The sequence below is a fragment of the Lepidochelys olivacea genome (genome assembly GCF_965140295.1).
Source record: "Lepidochelys olivacea isolate rLepOli2 genome assembly, chromosome: 4".
Classification (NCBI taxonomy): Eukaryota; Metazoa; Chordata; order Testudines; family Cheloniidae; genus Lepidochelys; species Lepidochelys olivacea.
This window is the reverse complement of record NC_140414.1, coordinates 149,434,191-149,452,017: the sequence shown is the minus strand read 5'-3', so window position 1 is coordinate 149,452,017 and position 17,827 is coordinate 149,434,191. Positions and strand designations below refer to the sequence as shown.

General features: G+C 51.5%; 1 protein-coding gene across 1 annotated transcript in view; it reads right to left on the bottom strand.

The window, feature by feature from the left end:
- The window catches only part of LOC311519314 (dedicator of cytokinesis protein 2-like), a 338,844-nt gene that overhangs the window by 287,862 nt on the left and 33,155 nt on the right, over positions 1–17,827 (bottom strand). The window contains exon 11 of the mRNA XM_084625731.1: positions 1,500–1,575. Within this exon, the coding sequence (XP_084481857.1) occupies positions 1,500–1,575 (76 nt within the window). The remainder of the gene's footprint in view (positions 1–1,499; positions 1,576–17,827) is intronic.

Genomic DNA, 17,827 nt, shown 5'->3' with positions numbered 1-17,827 from the left:
GTAAAATGATTTGGAAACATCAGATTACAGGTAAAAGAAAAACATAAAACTCAATCTACAGCCTATACTTATTAACAAATCCCCTTTTTGTCTTATAAGGTATTTCTCACCCAGTGGTCAGTCCGAGCAGCTTTTCTTCAGTCCAGAGAGCTGGGATTCACTTTTCATGAGACACTCTTGCTGGCAGAGTGCCTCTTTGTAATGGATTATACCTTGTACCCTTTCTTCTTCTATACAGTCCCAAACTTTTTGTCTTTTTTCGTAATCAGGGTGTTACATTAACTTGAGCTCAGCCCTGAGGGTCCTCTATTCAAAGTTTTTCATGGGGTTCTTTTGTAAGTGCTCAGAAGTGCATCTGGTCCAGACTGTAAACACAAGGCTGGGTTGAAAGATGGCGATTGTTCTCACTCTTGCTTGAGTTAGCTCTGAGACCCATCCCGCTTTACTGCCAATACTTTTGGAACATAATGTTCTACATTTTACATATCTCTTAAAACATTTCTTGTACGAACAACTGACAATCACCATGATGATCAGCTAGTTCTTAGCTTTTGACAGAGATCACACATAACCCCCCCTTTGGTGAAGTATTGAGAAGCTGGTCAGATACAGGTGTAATGCACCTTCTGGGCATGCTTATGTCACACAGTGGAGCTCACAGTAAGCCTCACAGCCCAAGGCGTTGAAAAGAAACTGAGAGGGGGTTGGGCAGCCCCACCTTTTATGGCCTAGGTTGGAGGGATGAGTACATACAAGGCACAGACAGTTCCCAGCGTCCCCAGACAATGCTATTTATGAAAAATATCTGTCTTGAGTGCGCTGGGTGTGCACAGGCATAGGACGGAAAATATATATGCACAAGCACTTGAAGAACAACACAGGAATAGCTAGATTGGATCAGGCCTGTGATCCATCTAGCCCCATCTCTGTCAGCCGCCAGCACCAGCAGTTTCAGAAGAAGGTATAAGAAACCTTAATAGATGTGCAATAATATGCCCCCAACATTACATCTCCTCCTAGCCCCTTTTTTTTAGAGATTGGCTTAAACCCTGAAGCACGAGGTTTAATATGTCTTACAAAATTGGTGTATTAACCCTGGATATTCTTGTTATCCATATAAATGTCCAATTCCTGTTTGAATCTTGCTAAATTCTTGGCTACAGTGACATTTGTGGCAATAAGTTCCACAATCTAATTATCCTGAAGTCAAAAGTAAGAAAGATATTTCCTTTGATCACTTTTGAATTTCTCACCTTTTAAGCTATTTTAGTATACCCTTGTTCCTATGCTCAGTTTCTCTTGGCCATGGGCAGTGTTTCCTTCCCACCCTTCTACCCACCTGAGAGATGGAGACTGTCAGTTGACACAGAAATGCTCCCCTTTTTGCAGCTGAGTTCTTTTCTAGTGAATGGAAAGTCCTGTCTGTCTTAACACCAGCCTTCATCCCCAACCCTTGCAGCCCCGCTCCCTTTCTGCTCACAAGTGCTGGCTTTACTCACAGGTGCACAGGAATGAAGTACTGCTTGTCCTCATCACTCTCACATTTTCCCTTGATGATATCTGTAATGTCCATCACTGTAAGAGACAAGGGACAGGAGTCTATGGTCACAAGGTCCTTTGGACAACCCCGAACCAACCCTTTGGACAACCCTGAACCAACCATCCATCTCCAACTCATCCTGAGCTTTCATGGGAAAAGAGCAACCAGAGACAGCCAGACATTACTGAGCACCTCTAATCTGTGTTTAGAGTGACTGTCATTGCCAGTAGGTGGGAGGAACATGATAACCACATAAAACAGGGGTTCTCAAACTGGGGGTCGGGACCCCTCAGGGGTCACGAGGTTATTATATGGGGAGTCGCGAGCTGTCAGCCTCCACTTCAAACCCTGCTTTGCCTCCAGCATTTATAATGGTGTTAAATATATAAACAAGTGTTTTTAATTTATAAGGGGGGGTTGCACTCAGAGGTTTGCTATGTGAAAAGGGTAACCAGTACAAAAGTTTGAGAACCACTGACATAAAAGAACCTGCAAACAACCACATTCTCAGATGGAGGGGATGTCAGGCTGAGAAATGCAGGGAGGAGGTGGTAGAAGAAGGAATGGAAAGAAATGAAGAGGGGAAATTTTGGCTGAATCCCAGGAAAAGGCTCCTGGCAGGGAGATAACTCCTCACTTAGATTTGAGACTCAGGAAGAGGTCAAGGAGCCTCAATGATGGGAACATTTAGAACTAGGACTGGCTCATGCATTAGAAAACAACCAACAGACTGCACTTGCCCCTAAAGGATGAAGGAGGCTTTTCCATGTCTGATTTCTCTCAGTTTCTCTATTAATCATAGATTTTCAGGCCAGGCAGGACCATTCAATCCTTGAGGGGGCCATTTAGGGATCTGGGGCAAAAATTGGGGATTGGTCCTGCTTTAAGCAGGGGGTTGGACTAGATGACCTCCTGAGGTCCCTTCCAACCCTGATATTCTATGATTCTATGATTTGATCATCCAAACTGACCTCCTGCATAACACAGGCTGGACGATTTTAATCAATTCCTTCACTGTCCCTAAAAGAGGAGCTGCAAGACTTCAATAATGGAACCAGAACTACTGCCCAGTTTCACTGCAGCTTTCCTGAGGTCTTGTTTAGACTAAAAAAGGTGTTCTTCTCGATCAAGTCAACTCAATACAGCTAGTACTGTAATACTGAAAAATCTACCTACCATCAGTGCAGACACACTACAACTTTTTGCCTGATTATATCAGGATGAGTCATACCTATGGACCTCTTTCCTCAGTGACTCACCACATATAGCCTTCCACTTCCGGAAATGCTATACTTCTAGTAATTCACTATCATCCCCTTCTGCCTGCTGCCAAATGCTATCCCCTCAGCAATTCACCCCAGGTATCCCTGTTCCCCCAACACTATCCCCAGCAAGTCACCACAGATATCACTCATCCCTCCAGTACTATCCCCACAGAATCCCTCTACCCCGCAGTGTTTTCCCAATGCTGCCAATACTAGTGAATTTTTTATAAGTGACAGCATTTTATCTGAAGCTGAAGCCAGTCTTACAATGATGCAAGAAGCTCAAGCCCTCTAGTGAATTTGAGCCCTGACAGGGGAAAGCCACCCACTCTGATTAGCTGCCTGTCCAACTTACCCACTGTGGGAAAGTGGGAATTTCCATAATATTTTTATGATGCCTATGTGTGCCTCAGTTTCCCCTATATTTCACATGGCTACCCAGCGTAGGGGCGACAAGGACTATTTGCTCTCAGGGCAGCCTAAGAGACATAGGTATGAATGTCGCCTAGCTGTTTGAGACTGAATGACTCATTAAAAAGGACTGGCCAAGGCAGACTCCATATCACTGGAGAATCTGATAAGACAATGGCAAATCCGGTCACCAGGATATTGACACCTAGCAATCAATGACCCAACAGAACATGGATTGGGGGCTTGGCTGGGGGCTCTTATCTAACCAGAATGGTCTATGCTTTAACCTTCATTTCTCTATGATCACCTAAGGACTGCTGATGCTGTGTGTCAGGTGACAAATAAACTTGACTGTTTTGACAATGCTGTGTGAGTGTCACTGCAAATGCTTGCTGAGGTGTATTAACCCCTGAAGAGTATACAAGTCTTTACCAGGAGTCTGTCTCGGCTGGACCTGATGAACAGAGTTCACGGTTCAAAGCAGGAATGCTGAAAGCCCACAGGTTCAGTCAAGGAGGCTGTGAGGTAGCTTGGCCTGCCCTGGAAGAAGATCAGGGGTCTGGCACACTGAAGGGGTTCCGTCCCTCCAAGAAACTGTTCCAAAGCTGGGGGCATAGCACTGATCCTGTGAACCAGTGACACCCAGTTCAGGGGGCTAAGTATCCAATCAGAGCAGCTACAGAAAGAACTTCTCTTTCCCCCACACCCCCTCATCAGTCCAAAGCCATTCTCACAAGAGGGGAACAGGGAGCTAAAAAGACCAGCAACTCAGGGCAGCTTCACTCCCTTCCCCCACTCCCTGCTTGTGAGCAACGGGGATGGAATGGGATGACATTTCTGCTCCTCCCTGCTCCCTCCAGCACCTTGCCTGGGAAGGAGGAGGGATGAAGATAAAGCACACCTCAAGCTTCCCCCCAGCCTGGAAGTGGGAGATAGGACCCAACTGCCGCTCCTTCAGGCCTTGGGGAGGGGGGTGAAGAACACCAGGAAGAGCAGAGAAGAGGCCGGGGGGTATGAACCGCTGGAAGGGCAGAAATGAGGGGGGCACTATGGGACAGGATTGATCCAAAAGTTGAGAACCAAATTAATTCTGGGCAGGTAATGGGCAGATGTGCAGGTGAAAGCTTCTGCCATGGGAGCCAAAGTCACCGTACCCAATAAATTCGGGAGAGTGGGAAACACTAACTGTCACATTCTCACACACACACACTGGGGATCACACATGCACGCGCATACACACACAGACGGGATGGGCAAGGGAAGTTCAAATATCAAAAGACAGACATAAATTTTTTAATCTCGTGATTTTTTGGGTCAGTATTATAATTTTGGGGACCAATTCCTGATATTTGATCTACTGCTATCCCCTCAGCAGCTCACCACAGATATTGACACACATATACATTGTGATGGGGTGTCAGCCCCACGCTGGCCCATAAGGTGTTAATAGAGCCCGTGGGAGTCTGCGCAGGAGGCAGCCAATCAGAGCTGGGCTGGCCCATATAAGAAAGGCTGCAGAACTGAGCAGCTGCAGTCATTCCCTGGAGCTTGAGGAGGGAGGTAGATTGGCTGTCTTACAGGTAGATGAAAGCTAGCACCTGGGACAAAGCAGAGCTGGGCAGGATCGGGGGAGTGCGAGCGCCTGGCTGGCTGCTAAGACTTGCATGCTTAAGCCCGGAGGTGAGGGTGAAGAAGGTGCTAGGGCTGTGGGGAAGTGGCCCAGAGAAATAGACTGAGAGGTTGGAGGGGACACAGCGTGTGGCTGCCATCTACTGGGTCCCTGGGCCTGGACCCAGAGTAGTGGGTGGGCTCAGGTCTCTTCCCCCGCCTCTACCTACACACACGCACTTCCTTGCCACCGAGGAAGTGATCAGACAATTGGCTGTGGCTGTTACTGAAGGAAGTGGCTGGACAGTAGACTCCAGTACCCCCAGAAGTGGGGAGAACTGAGTGTGACACTGTCCCGGGGTCCCCGGGCGATGCTCTGGAACTGCTCCCCATGAAGCCAGTCAGGACTCTGGGAAAGTCTCCTTTCTGGGAGCAGCCTGTCTGCAGGACACAAAGCTTCCACCTTCCTGGGTCTGACCTCGGAGCCTTCGGCGTCCTCTGCCCCTCCATGCACTTCCCACAGCGAGTCTGCCCAGGCAGGATCCTGGGGAAGCCAGAGGGTCCTGCCCCCCAACTCCGCAGTCAGACGGGACTCTCAGCCAGCCAGTAACACAGAGGTTTATTAGACGACAGGAACATGGTCTAAAACCGAGCTAGTAGGTGCAGAGAACCGGACCCCTCAGCTGGGTCCATTTTGGGGGGCAGGGAGCCAGACAACCACGTCTGCCCTTCACTCCTCGTCCCCAGCCAGCCCCAAACTGAAACTCCCTCTAGCCCCTCCTCCTCTGGGCTTTGTCCCTTTCCTGGGCCAGGAGGGCACCTGATTTCTTTGTTCTCCAACTCTTTAGCTCTCACCTTGCCCAGGCCATCAGTTGCCAGGAAACAGGGTGTCAGCCATTCTCTGTGTCAAGACTCCTGCACACACCTGCCCTCTAGGGCTCTGCAATGATCATATACCCTTACCCCACCCCCTAGAGACTTAAGAACTGCCTAGGGGAAACTGAGGCACCCCCACACTATTCAGAGGAAACATTAAGAACAGTCCCACTTCGTCACAGACACAGTATGCCCTGAAGAGGATGCTGTGGTCCTTGGGATGACACAGGTCCAGGAGTAGAGGTGACAGCAGGTGAGACACCACCAGAAGAGGGTACGGAGCTAATTCCCAAGACAGCCAGCAGGAGGTGCCACAGTGGTGAGTTGCACCCCGTCACACACACAAAACACTATCCACTTAGCAACGAACACTGATATCCCCCTGCCTCTTCCCCCAAGGCTATACCCTCAGTGAATCACCACAGATACCCCTCCAGCCCTGCACACAATCTCACCAGTAAATCAGATATCCCTCCACTCCCCAACTGCTACTCCCTCTGTGACTCATCACAAATATCCCTCCATCAACCACCATAGCCGCAGCACTCTACCTTCAGCGAGATATCCCTCTGACCCAATGCTATGCCCTCAGTTACTGACCTCCGATATCCGTCTGCCCCCTCAAACAATATCAGCTCACCACAGATATTGCTCAGTCCCTCATAACTCTCACAGACATTCCTATGCCTCGCCTCTGGTGCTGTGTCCTCCGCAACTCAGCATAGATCTCCCTCCATCCTGTCAACAACTTACCAAAGACATCCTTCAGACCTCAGCACCTATCACCTGTGTGACTCACTTCAGATATCCCTCTACCTCCTCTCCCAGTGCTGTCATGTTTCACAGCATATACAGAGTAAACAGTGTGTTGGCTAGTACATAAATATACATCATATTCATATGTATTATCTGCACTATATAAGTATGCCTTAAGCACCAATAACATTAAGCACAAATATTGTCACAGTGATGTAGCCTAAATTGGCCTATACCATAATCCTGTTCACTTATGCTAAGTATCCTATAACTCCTTACATTTGCTGATGTAAGCATTTGGCACAAGCAGATAGGAAACTTGTCAAATTCAAGATACATTTGTTCCATGTTTTAGTACAAGCTAGGGATGTACCTTCATGGATCAGTGCCTGGAATGCTAGTACCTACAACAAAGATAAGGAAGAAACAGAACAGCTAGTTAGAGAACTGGAACAAACTGATTAGTTGGATTTTAATGACTTGTACAGAAATGTGTAACTTGTAAAATCATATATAATACCAGCTGAAACGTGTAACTTGGGGAGCACACCTGCTGCATAAGGTGAATATAACATTGCTGCACAGGACTGCTCTTCAGAGACTGGGTTTGGATATAACCTTTTTCCTGTACCATATTAATAAACTTGACTGACATTGGTTATTTGATCTGCTGAGTATAATTCATAATGAACCAAAGTGTGGTCAAGCAATTTACTATTCTATTTATCATCAACAGAGAAGTTAGACAGAAAAATGAAATTCTCTTACTGGAAGATTACAGTTACACTGCTTTATTTCTTAGAATTCAGAATGATAACACACAAGAATCCAAAACCAGAGAGAGACAAAGCAGGCTGCTCCGAAAACCAGGCACAGCTCACCCCAGTTTGTTCCAGGCTGGCTGGCTGCAAATTGACTGCTGCTTGGTAGGCCCAGATAGTGCACAGGAACTCCTCCTCGCCCCACCCCCCAAAAGTGATAGTTTGCAGTTCGAACGCAGCCAGTCCTCAATACACAATGCTATTCCCTTGGCAAGTAAACATAGCTATCCCTCCGCCCCCAGCACTATTCCTCTCAGCCATTCACCACAGATAACCCCTTCTCTGATACTATTTCTCTAGCAACACACCACAGTTATCCTTCCACCAGTATTGTCAATCTCAAGAGATCAAAAATCATGAGTCAGATTCCCTTGAGAGAAAAATCATGAGCCAGACCCTTGAAAACCATGAAATTGGCTCTAAAAATCATGATTTTTTAAAAAATCAAATTATTTTTTTAGTCCATCTTTTGTCTTTTTAACTCCCTTCTATTCTTCTACCAACATGTGTGTACTAATTTCAGGTTCAAAATTCAATTTATAATGCACATAAAAATGTATGCCTCTCCCTGGCTGCTCAGATGGAAAGTCCGCTTACCCACTCCTCACCCCTAAGATAGGGGACCTGCAATCCATTCTCTCTTACTGTATTGACCTGGGAGCAACACTTCTTTGCCTCCTGCTACTCCAGGACTTTTCTACCCGGGACACAGCAGCACCAATTCCGCAATGCTCCATTCCCCTGCATCCTGCTGCCCCAGGGTCCTCTCTCCACTACAGGGCCATATGTCAAGGCTGAGTTCAGTGGCAGGGCAAGTCTGTGACTTCACTCCAGAGGCTCTGCCCATACCCCCTGCCCTGAAAATTGCAGGGTTGGAGGACTTGATCACATCCAGGCAGGGGGAGCTGTCATCCAATCCCTTCATCTCCCACCACTATCTTCTGCACCTTCTCAGCCTGCTTCCTGCCCCCTACATCCCCCTGTAGCCCCTACATAGGCGCTCTGCTCTCCTCATTCTCCCCACCTTTCACAGGGTCTCTGCTGCTCCTCACAGTGCCTGTGTCCTGTCTAGCCCACTGAACCGCTGAGTGTCAGCCATCAAACCTGTGGGCAAGGCTTCAGTTTCATTGCAAACAGTGGGAGGTTGCAGCCAGTTTTATCAAGGGCAGCCTCACTTCCACCAGAAGAGAGACTATAGGGAACTGGAGGTATCTTCCTAGCGTCAAGCCCATAGACACTATTGGGAGGTGGTGGCCATTTTTAACTCTGGGAAAATTTGTGAGTTAGCACCTTTCATTGTTTGCTGTTTGCATGGAGCAGATAAGGAAAAAACCCCAGAATGCTAGTTGTGATATAATCCCGAGAGCTGACAATGCTACTCCACCCCCAGCGCTATTCCCTCAGCCACTCCCCCCGGATATCCCTCCGCCCACCGCTATCCCCTCAGCCACTCCCCACAGATATCCCTCCTCCGCCCACCGCTATCCCCTCAGCCACTCCCCACAGATATCCCTCCGCCCACCGCTATCCCCTCAGCCACTCCCCACAGATATCCCTCCTCCGCCCACCACTATCCCCCTCAGCCACTCCCCACAGATATCACTCCGCCCACCGCTATCCCCTCAGCCACTCCCCACAGATATCCCTCCTCCGCCCACCACTATCCCCCTCAGCCACTCCCCACAGATATCACTCCGCCCACCGCTATCCCCTCAGCCACTCCCCACAGATATCCCTCCTCCGCCCACCGCTATCCCCTCAGCCACTCCCCACAGATATCCCTCCTCCGCCCACCACTATCCCCCTCAGCCACTCCCCACAGATATCCCTCCTCCGCCCACCGCTATCCCCTCAGCCACTCCCCACAGATATCCCTCCTCCGCCCACCGCTATCCCCTCAGCCACTCCCCACAGATACCCCTCCGCCCACCGCTATCCCCCTCAGCCACTCCCCACAGATACCCCTCCGCCCACCGCTATCCCCCTCAGCCACTCCCCACAGATATCCCTCCGCCCACCGCTATCCCCTCAGCCACTCCCCCCGATATCCCTCCACCCACCGCTTTCCCCTCAGCCACTCTCCACAGATATCCCTCCTCCGCCCACCGCTATCCCCCTCAGCCACTCCCCCCCGATATCCCTCCGCCCACCGCTATCCCCTCAGCCACTCCCCCCGATATCCCTCCACCCACCGCTTTCCCCTCAGCCACTCCCCACAGATACCCCTCCGCCCACCGCTATCCCCCTCAGCCACTCCCCACAGATATCCCTCCGCCCACCGCTATCCCCCTCAGCCACTCCCCACAGATATCCCTCCGCCCACCGCTATCCCCTCAGCCACTCCCCACAGATATCCCTCCGCCCAGCGCTATCCCCTCAGCCACTCCCCACGGATATCCCTCCGCCCACCACGATCCCCCTCAGCCACTCCCCACAGATATCCCTCCGCCCACCGCTATCCCCTCAGCCACTCCCCACAGATATCCCTCTGCCCACCGCTTTCCCCTCAGCCACTCCCCACAGATATCCCTCCGCCCACCGCTTTCCCCTCAGCCACTCCCCACAGATATCCCTCTGCCCACCGCTATCCCCTCAGCCACTCCCCACAGATATCCCTCCGCCCACCACTTTCCCCTCAGCCACTCCCCACGGATATCCCTCCTCTGCCCACTGCTATCCCCTCAGCCACTTCCCACAGCTATCCCTCCGCCCAGCACTATCCCCTCGGCCACTCCCCACAGATATCCCTCTGCCCCAGCACTGTCCCCTCAGCTGGTCCCCACAGATGAATCAGTGTTGCCAACTCTTTAGATATGTGGTACACATTGTGGAGCCCCTGCCCCACAGGTGTACTTTGTGGGATCCCAGCGTCACATACAAACAGAGCCACTTCTCAGCCCCCTGCTTGTGAGGAAAGCTTGAGGGAGCCATGAGAGTGCCCCGAACAGCTCGCAGCTCAGAGGAAAATGCACAGACCCTGGACTTGCAATTCTAAGATCTCTTGACTTTTTTCAGCCACCCTCAGGATAGTGTGGGGGCCTGATATGTACATTTAAATGCTTGGGGGTGGGAGACACGGCCTGCTCCTCGGGCTCCGCAACCCCCCTGCGGTGTTCCCAGCACTGGCCAGCACTCTCCTCTTGTGTGGCCCCCACCAAGGGGTGTGCAGGGGTGTGGGGAGAGGGCATTTGTGCCTCCCCATCCGCCCTGCAGACATGAGAACAGAGCTGGCCTTTCCCTCCTGACAGTCATTGGGGGGCAGAGGGATATCTGTGGAGAGCAACACAGAGGATAGCACTGGGCGGAGGGATATCTGTGGGGAGCAACACGAGGGATAGCTCTGGGAGGAGGGATATCTGTGGGGAGCGACACGAGGGATAGCGCTGGGTGGAGGGATATCTGTGGGGAGCGACACGAGGGATAGCGCTGGGCGGAGGGATATCTGTGGGGAGCGACACAAGGGATAGCGCTGGGCGGAGGGATATCTGTGGGGAGCGACACAAGGGATTGCGCTAAGAGGAGGGATATCCGTGGGGAGCGACACGAGAGATAGCTCTGGGTGGAGGAGTATCTGTGGGGAGCGACACGAGAGATAGCGCTGGGCGGAGGGATATCTGGGGAGCGACACGAGGGATAGCGCTGGGCGGAGGGATATCTGTGGGGAGCGACACGAGGGATTGCGCTGGGCAGAGGGATATCTGTGGGGAGCGACATGAGGGATAGCGCTGGGCAGAGGGATATCTGTGGGGAGCGACACGAGAGATAGCGCTGGGCGGAGGGATATCTGTGGGGAGCGACACAAGGGATTGCGCTAAGAGGAGGGATATCTGTGGGGAGCGACACAAAGGATTGCGCTAAGAGGAGGGATATCTGTGGGGAGCGACACAAAGGATTGCGCTAAGAGGAGGGATATCTGTGGGGAGTGACACGAGAGATAGCTCTGGGTGGAGGGATATCTGTGGGGAGCGACACGAGAGATAGCTCTGGGTGGAGGGATATCTGTGGGGAGCGACACGAGGGATAGCTCTGGGTGGAGGGATATCTGTGGGGAGCGACACAAGGGATAGCGCTGGGTGGAGGGATATCTGTGGGGAGCGACACGAGGGATAGCTCTGGGTGGAGGGATATCTGTGGGGAGCGACACGAGGGATAGCTCTGCGTGGAGGGATATCTGTGGGGAGCGACACGAGGGATAGCGCTGGGCAGAGGGATATCTGTGGGGAGCGACACGAGGGATAGCGCTGAGAGGAGGGATATCTGTGGGGAGCGACACAAGGGATTGCGCTGGGCGGAGGGATATCTGTGGGGAGCGACACGAGGGATAGCGCTGGGCGGAGGGATATCTGTGGGGAGCGACACGAGGGATAGCTCTGGGTGGAGGGATATCTGTGGGGAGCGACATGAGGGATAGCGCTGGGTGGAGGGATATCTGTGCGGAGCGACACGAGGGATAACGCTGAGAGGAGGGATATCTGTGGGGAGCGACACAAGGGTTTGCGCTAAGAGGAGGGATATCTGTGGGGAGCGACACGAGGGATAGCGCTGGGCGGAGGGATATCTGTGGGGAGCGACACAAGGGATAGCGCTGGGTGGAGGGATATCTGTGGGGAGCGACACAAGGGATTGCGCTGGGCGGAGGGGTATCTGTGGGGAGCGACACGAGGGATAGCTCTGGGTGGAGGGATATCTGTGGGGAGCGACACGAGGGATAGCGCTTAGAGGAGGGATATCTGTGGGGAGCGACACAAGGGATAGCTCTGGGTGGAGGGATATCTGTGGGGAGCGACACGAGGGATTCTGCTGAGAGGAGGGATATCTGTGGGGAGCAACACAAGGGATTGCGCTAAGAGGAGGGATATCTGTGGGGAGCGACACGAGGGATTCCGCTGAGAGGAGGGATATCTGTGGGGAGCGACACGAGGGACAGCACTGGCCGGAGGGATATCTGTGGGGAGTAGCTGAGGGGATAGCGCTGGGTGGAGGGATATCTGTGGGGAGTGGCTGAGGGGATAGCGCTGGGCAGAGGGATATCTGTGGTGAGCGACAAGAGGGATAGCGCTGAGAGGAGCGATATCTGTGGGGAGCGACACGAGGGATTGCGCTGAGAGGAGGGATATCTGTGGGGAGCGACATGAGGGATAGTGCTGAGAGGAGGGATATCTATGGGGAGCGACACGAGGGACAGCGCTGGCCGGAGGGATATCTGTGGGGAGTAGCTGAGGGGATAGCGCTGGGTGGAGGGATATCTGTGGTGAGCGACACGAGGAATTCCACTGACAGGAGGGATATCTGTGGGGAGCGACACGAGGGATTGCTCTGGGTGGAGGGATATCTGTGGGGACCGGCTCGTCTAACCATCTTCTCCAGCAATCTCTCTGCTCCCACATCTCTGCAGCCGGAGACGGGGGAATAAAGGGGCCTCCAAGCTCACACCAATTCCCACCGGGAGGGTGGCCAGTAGGGAAGGGGAGAACAGCCCCCACTGCTGGCTGGATATCTGGCCCCAGTGAGAAGCAAACAAAGCAGCAGCTGGCCTTAGCATCCATCCTCCTACTCAGAGGGTGGGCTCCTGGCCAGCTGAGAAGGAGCAAGATGTTGTTTGGACCCTCAGAGCCAGGAATCTTTCTTTCCTAGTTCCACAGCCATGTAGGGCCAGGAGCAGCCAGAGGCCCTTGGGATGGGTTGAAGAAAACTCTCCCATTCCAACTCTGCACCCATTTCCCCCAGGATCTGCCTCATCTTCCCTCTCTCAGCTGGGGTCCCTCGTGTTCAAATTGCCTTCTCGATCCACATCCACCTGGTGCCCTCTCCCCTTTAAACCCTCCTCTGTGGCATTCCTCCTTTAGCAGGAAGCAGCTCTCACTGCTCTGACAACAGGAGTTCAAAATCAGGGTGCTTTGCATATTTTTTCTTTTATATGTAACCCACACACCTCCTAGGTGTGGTGCTCTGTGCCATTTAGTGGCATCGAGACCACGTAGAGAGAAATTAATGAGTCTGCTCTATAGCCTTAGCTATAGAGGGATACCGGGAGGAAGCACAGGCAGGAATGTCTGTGAGGGGAGGGCTCCTGCCTCATACTGGGAATGAGGGGCGATCAACAGGTTATCTCAAGTGCTTATATACAAATGCACAAAGCCTTGGAAACAAGCAGGGAGAACTGGAGGTCCTGGTGATGTCAAGGAACTATGACGTGATTGGAATAACAGAGACTTGGTGGGATAACTCACATGACTGGAGTACTGTCATGGATGGATATAAGCTGTTCAGGAAGGACAGGCAGGGCAGAAAAGGTGGGGGAGTAGCACTGTATGTAAGGGAGCAGTATGACTGCTCAGAGCTCCGGTACGAAACTGTAGAAAAACCTGAGTGTCTCTGGATTAAGTTTAGAAGTGTGTGCAACAAGAGTGATGTAGTGGTGGGAGTCTGCTATAGACCACCGGACCAGGGGGATGAGGTAGATGAGGCTTTCTTCCGGCAGCTCACGGAAGCTACTAGATCGCATGCCCTGATTCTCATGGGTGACTTTAATTTTCCTGATATCTGCTGGGAGAGCAATACAGCGGTGCATAGACAATCCAGGAAGTTTTTGGAAAGCGTAGGGGAGAATTTCCTGGCACAAGTGCTAGAGGAGCCAACTGGGGGGGTGCTTTTCTTGACCTGCTGCTCACAAACCAGGTAGAATTAGTGGGGGAAGCAAAAGTGGATGGGAATCTGGGAGGCAGTGACCATGAGTTGGTTGAGTTCAGGATCCTGACGCAGGGAAGAAAGGTAAGCAGCAGGATACGGACCCTGGACTTCAGGAAAGCAGACTTCGACTCCCTCAGGGAACGGATGGCCAGGATCCCCTGGGGGACTAACTTGAAGGGGAAAGGAGTACAGGAGAGCTGGCTGTATTTCAAGGAATCCCTGTTGAGGTTACAGGGACAAACCATCCCGATGAGTCGAAAGAATAGTAAATATGGCAGGCGACCAGCTTGGCTTAATAGTGAAATCCTAGCGGATCTTAAACATAAAAAAGAAGCTTACAAGCAGTGTAAGGTTGGACATATGACCAAGGAAGAGTATAAAAATATTGCTCGGGCATGTAGGAAGGATATCAGGAGGGCCAAATCGCACCTGGAGCTGCAGCTAGCAAGAGATGTCAAGAGTAACAAGAAGGGTTTCTTCAGGTATGTTGGCAACAAGAAGAAAGCCAAGGAAAGTGTGGGCCCCTTACTGAATGAGGGAGGCAACCTAGTGACAGAGGATGTGGAAAAAGCTAATGTACTCAATGCTTTTTTTGCCTCTGTCTTCACTAACAAGGTCAGCTCCCAGACTGCTGCACTAGGCATCACAAAATGGGGAAGAGATGGCCAGCCCTCTGTGGAGATAGAGGTGGTTAGGGACTATTTAGAAAAGCTGGACGTGCACAAGTCCATGGGGCCGGACGAGTTGCATCCGAGAGTGCTGAAGGAATTGGCGGCTGTGATTGCAGAGCCATTGGCCATTATCTTTGAAAACTCGTGGCGAACCGGGGAAGTCCCGGATGACTGGAAAAAGGCTAATGTAGTGCCAATCTTTAAAAAAGGGAAGAAGGAGGATCCTGGGAACTACAGGCCAGTCAGCCTCACCTCAGTCCCTGGAAAAATCATGGAGCAGGTCCTCAAAGAATCAATCCTGATGCACTTGCATGAGAGGAAAGTGATCAGGAACAGCCAGCATGGATTCACCAAGGGAAGGTCATGCCTGACTAATCTAATTGCCTTTTATGATGAGATTACTGGTTCTGTGGATGAAGGGAAAGCAGTGGATGTATTGTTTCTTGACTTTAGCAAAGCTTTTGACACGGTCTCCCACAGTATTCTTGTCAGCAAGTTAAGGAAGTATGGGCTGGATGAATGCACTATAAGGTGGGTAGAAAGCTGGCTAGATTGTCGGGCTCAACGGGTAGTGATCAATGGCTCCATGTCTAGTTGGCAGCCGGTATCAAGTGGAGTGCCCCAAGGGTCGGTCCTGGGGCTGGTTTTGTTCAATATCTTCATAAATGATCTGGAGGATGGTGTGGATTGCACTCTCAGCAAATTTGCGGATGATACTAAACTGGGAGGAGTGGTAGATACGCTGGAGGGGAGGGATAGGATACAGAAGGACCTAGACAAATTGGAGGATTGGGCCAAAAGAAATCTGATGAGGTTCAATAAGGATAAGTGCAGGGTCCTGCACTTAGGACGGAAGAACCCAATGCACAGCTACAGACTAGGGACCGAATGGCTAGGCAGCAGTTCTGCAGAAAAGGACCTAGGGGTGACAGTGGACGAGAAGCTGGATATGAGTCAGCAGTGTGCCCTTGTTGCCAAGAAGGCCAATGGCATTTTGGGATGTATAAGTAGGGGCATAGCGAGCAGATCGAGGGACGTGATCGTTCCCCTCTATTCAACATTGGTGAGGCCTCATCTGGAGTACTGTGTCCAGTTTTGGGCCCCACACTTCAAGAAGGATGTGGATAAATTGGAGAGAGTCCAGCGAAGGGCAACAAAAATGATTAGGGGACTGGAACACATGAGTTATGAGGAGAGGCTGAGGGAGCTGGGATTGTTTAGCCTGCAGAAGAGAAGAATGAGGGGGGATTTGATAGCTGCTTTCAACTACCTGAAAGGGGGTTCCAAAGAGGATGGCTCTAGACTGTTCTCAATGGTAGCAGATGACAGAACGAGGAGTAATGGTCTCAAGTTGCAGTGGGGGAGGTTTAGATTGGATATTAGGAAAAACTTTTTCACTAAGAGGGTGGTGAAACACTGGAATGCGTTACCTAGGGAGGTGGTAGAATCTCCTTCCTTAGAGGTTTTTAAGGTCAGGCTTGACAAAGCCCTGGCTGGGATGATTTAACTGGGAATTGGTCCTGCTTCGAGCAGGGGGTTGGACTAGATGACCTTCAGGGGTCCCTTCCAACCCTGATATTCTATGATTCTATGATTCTATGCATATGGTTTTTAGCTCACGCAGTAGAGGCTCATGCACTAAGCTCCAGAGGTCTCAGGTTCAATCCCGCCCACCAACAAACAGGGTCTGTGGTGTTACAAGTGGTTTTGAATCTTTAAAGCCACATTTGCTGAACAGCGAATCCTACATTTTTTTCCTCAGGAACCAGCCTGTGGCGTGCAATAGCACCTGGGTACAGTGAGAGCCCCCCCACCCATACTGCCTCCTGCCCAATGCGCTCCCTATAGATGACCGTCTCAGCTGATAGAGATGTAAGCAGTGTCAGGATGAGCTCCACCCTGACATCTGGTGGTGAGGTGTGGCAAGTTGTGGAAAAGAACTTCAGGGGCTGATCTCATTTGCATAGGCACATCCACCACGCCTAGAATGAGACCATAGCTGCCCAAATGGTCACTTTGGCTGCCGTGGGATCCCCAGTGTCTCTGTTATTGGGGCAGGAAGAATAAATTGTTATTACCCTGATTATGGGAACTGTGCTTGGAACTGTACGTGGCCTTTTGTTATGATGGAGGGATTCACCATCAACTAAGTAGCACTTGCTAGGCAAGGGCCATGGGTTCCAAAACTGTGTGAATGGAGAGAGGCTGGGGACAAGTATTAATACTTGGTGGCATGGGTCCCTTGGTGAGGGCCTTACATGCTGATTGCACTTCCTCCTCTCTCCACTGTGGAATATCAGAGCTAATTTTGATTTCATTAGAAGTCTAGTTATAGGCTGCTGAGCTCACTTTGGGCTGACAGTGCACCAGCACTGGGGCTCCCCTACTACAAGCTGAATTCACCTAAGAGCTGAAATCACTGAGTGTTGTGTTAAGTAGTGGGGGAGCCTGAAGATATAGTGTGGAGCAGTTTGCGGGACGGCTGGTGAAGCAGTTCGACGCGGAGCAGTGTGTGGATGGCAGGAGCTGCTTGTGGAGCTGAGCGAAGGAGTTCGTGGGGCGGCTGGCGGAGCGGAGCGCAGCTGAGCGAAGGAGTTCGTGGGGCGGCTGGCGGAGCGGAGCGCAGCTGAGCGAAGGAGTTTGTTGGGCGGCTGGCGGAGCGGAGCGCAGCTGAGCGAAGGAGTTTTGTGGGGCGGCTGGCGGAGCGGAGCGCCGCTACGGAGCTATGGGGCGGTCAGCTTCAGATCACGTAAGGTGCCTCTTACCCCCGTCCCATTTCCACCCAGGTTGGGAGGTAAAGCTCCGCCGATAAACTTTTGAACTCTGGGGCTGCCCTGACCAAGGACAGAGACTTTTGGGGCATTGGACTTTTGGGACTTTGGGTGATTTGGGGTTGCTGGACTCAAGAACCAAAGGGAAAAGGGCATGCCCCAATTTGCCTGGGGTGGGGTTGTTTTGCTCATGGGTTGTGTTATGAATCCTGTTGGTGGTGTTTCCCCAACATAATGCCACATTGTTTCTCTCTGTTATTAAAAGACTTTTTGCTACACTCAGATTATGTGCTTGCGAGAGGGGAAGTATCGCCTCTTGGAGGCGCCCAGCGGTGGTGGTATATATTTGTCCCAGGTCACTGGGTGGGGGCTCGAGCCAGTTTGCATTGTGTTATTGGAATGGAACCCCTAGATATTG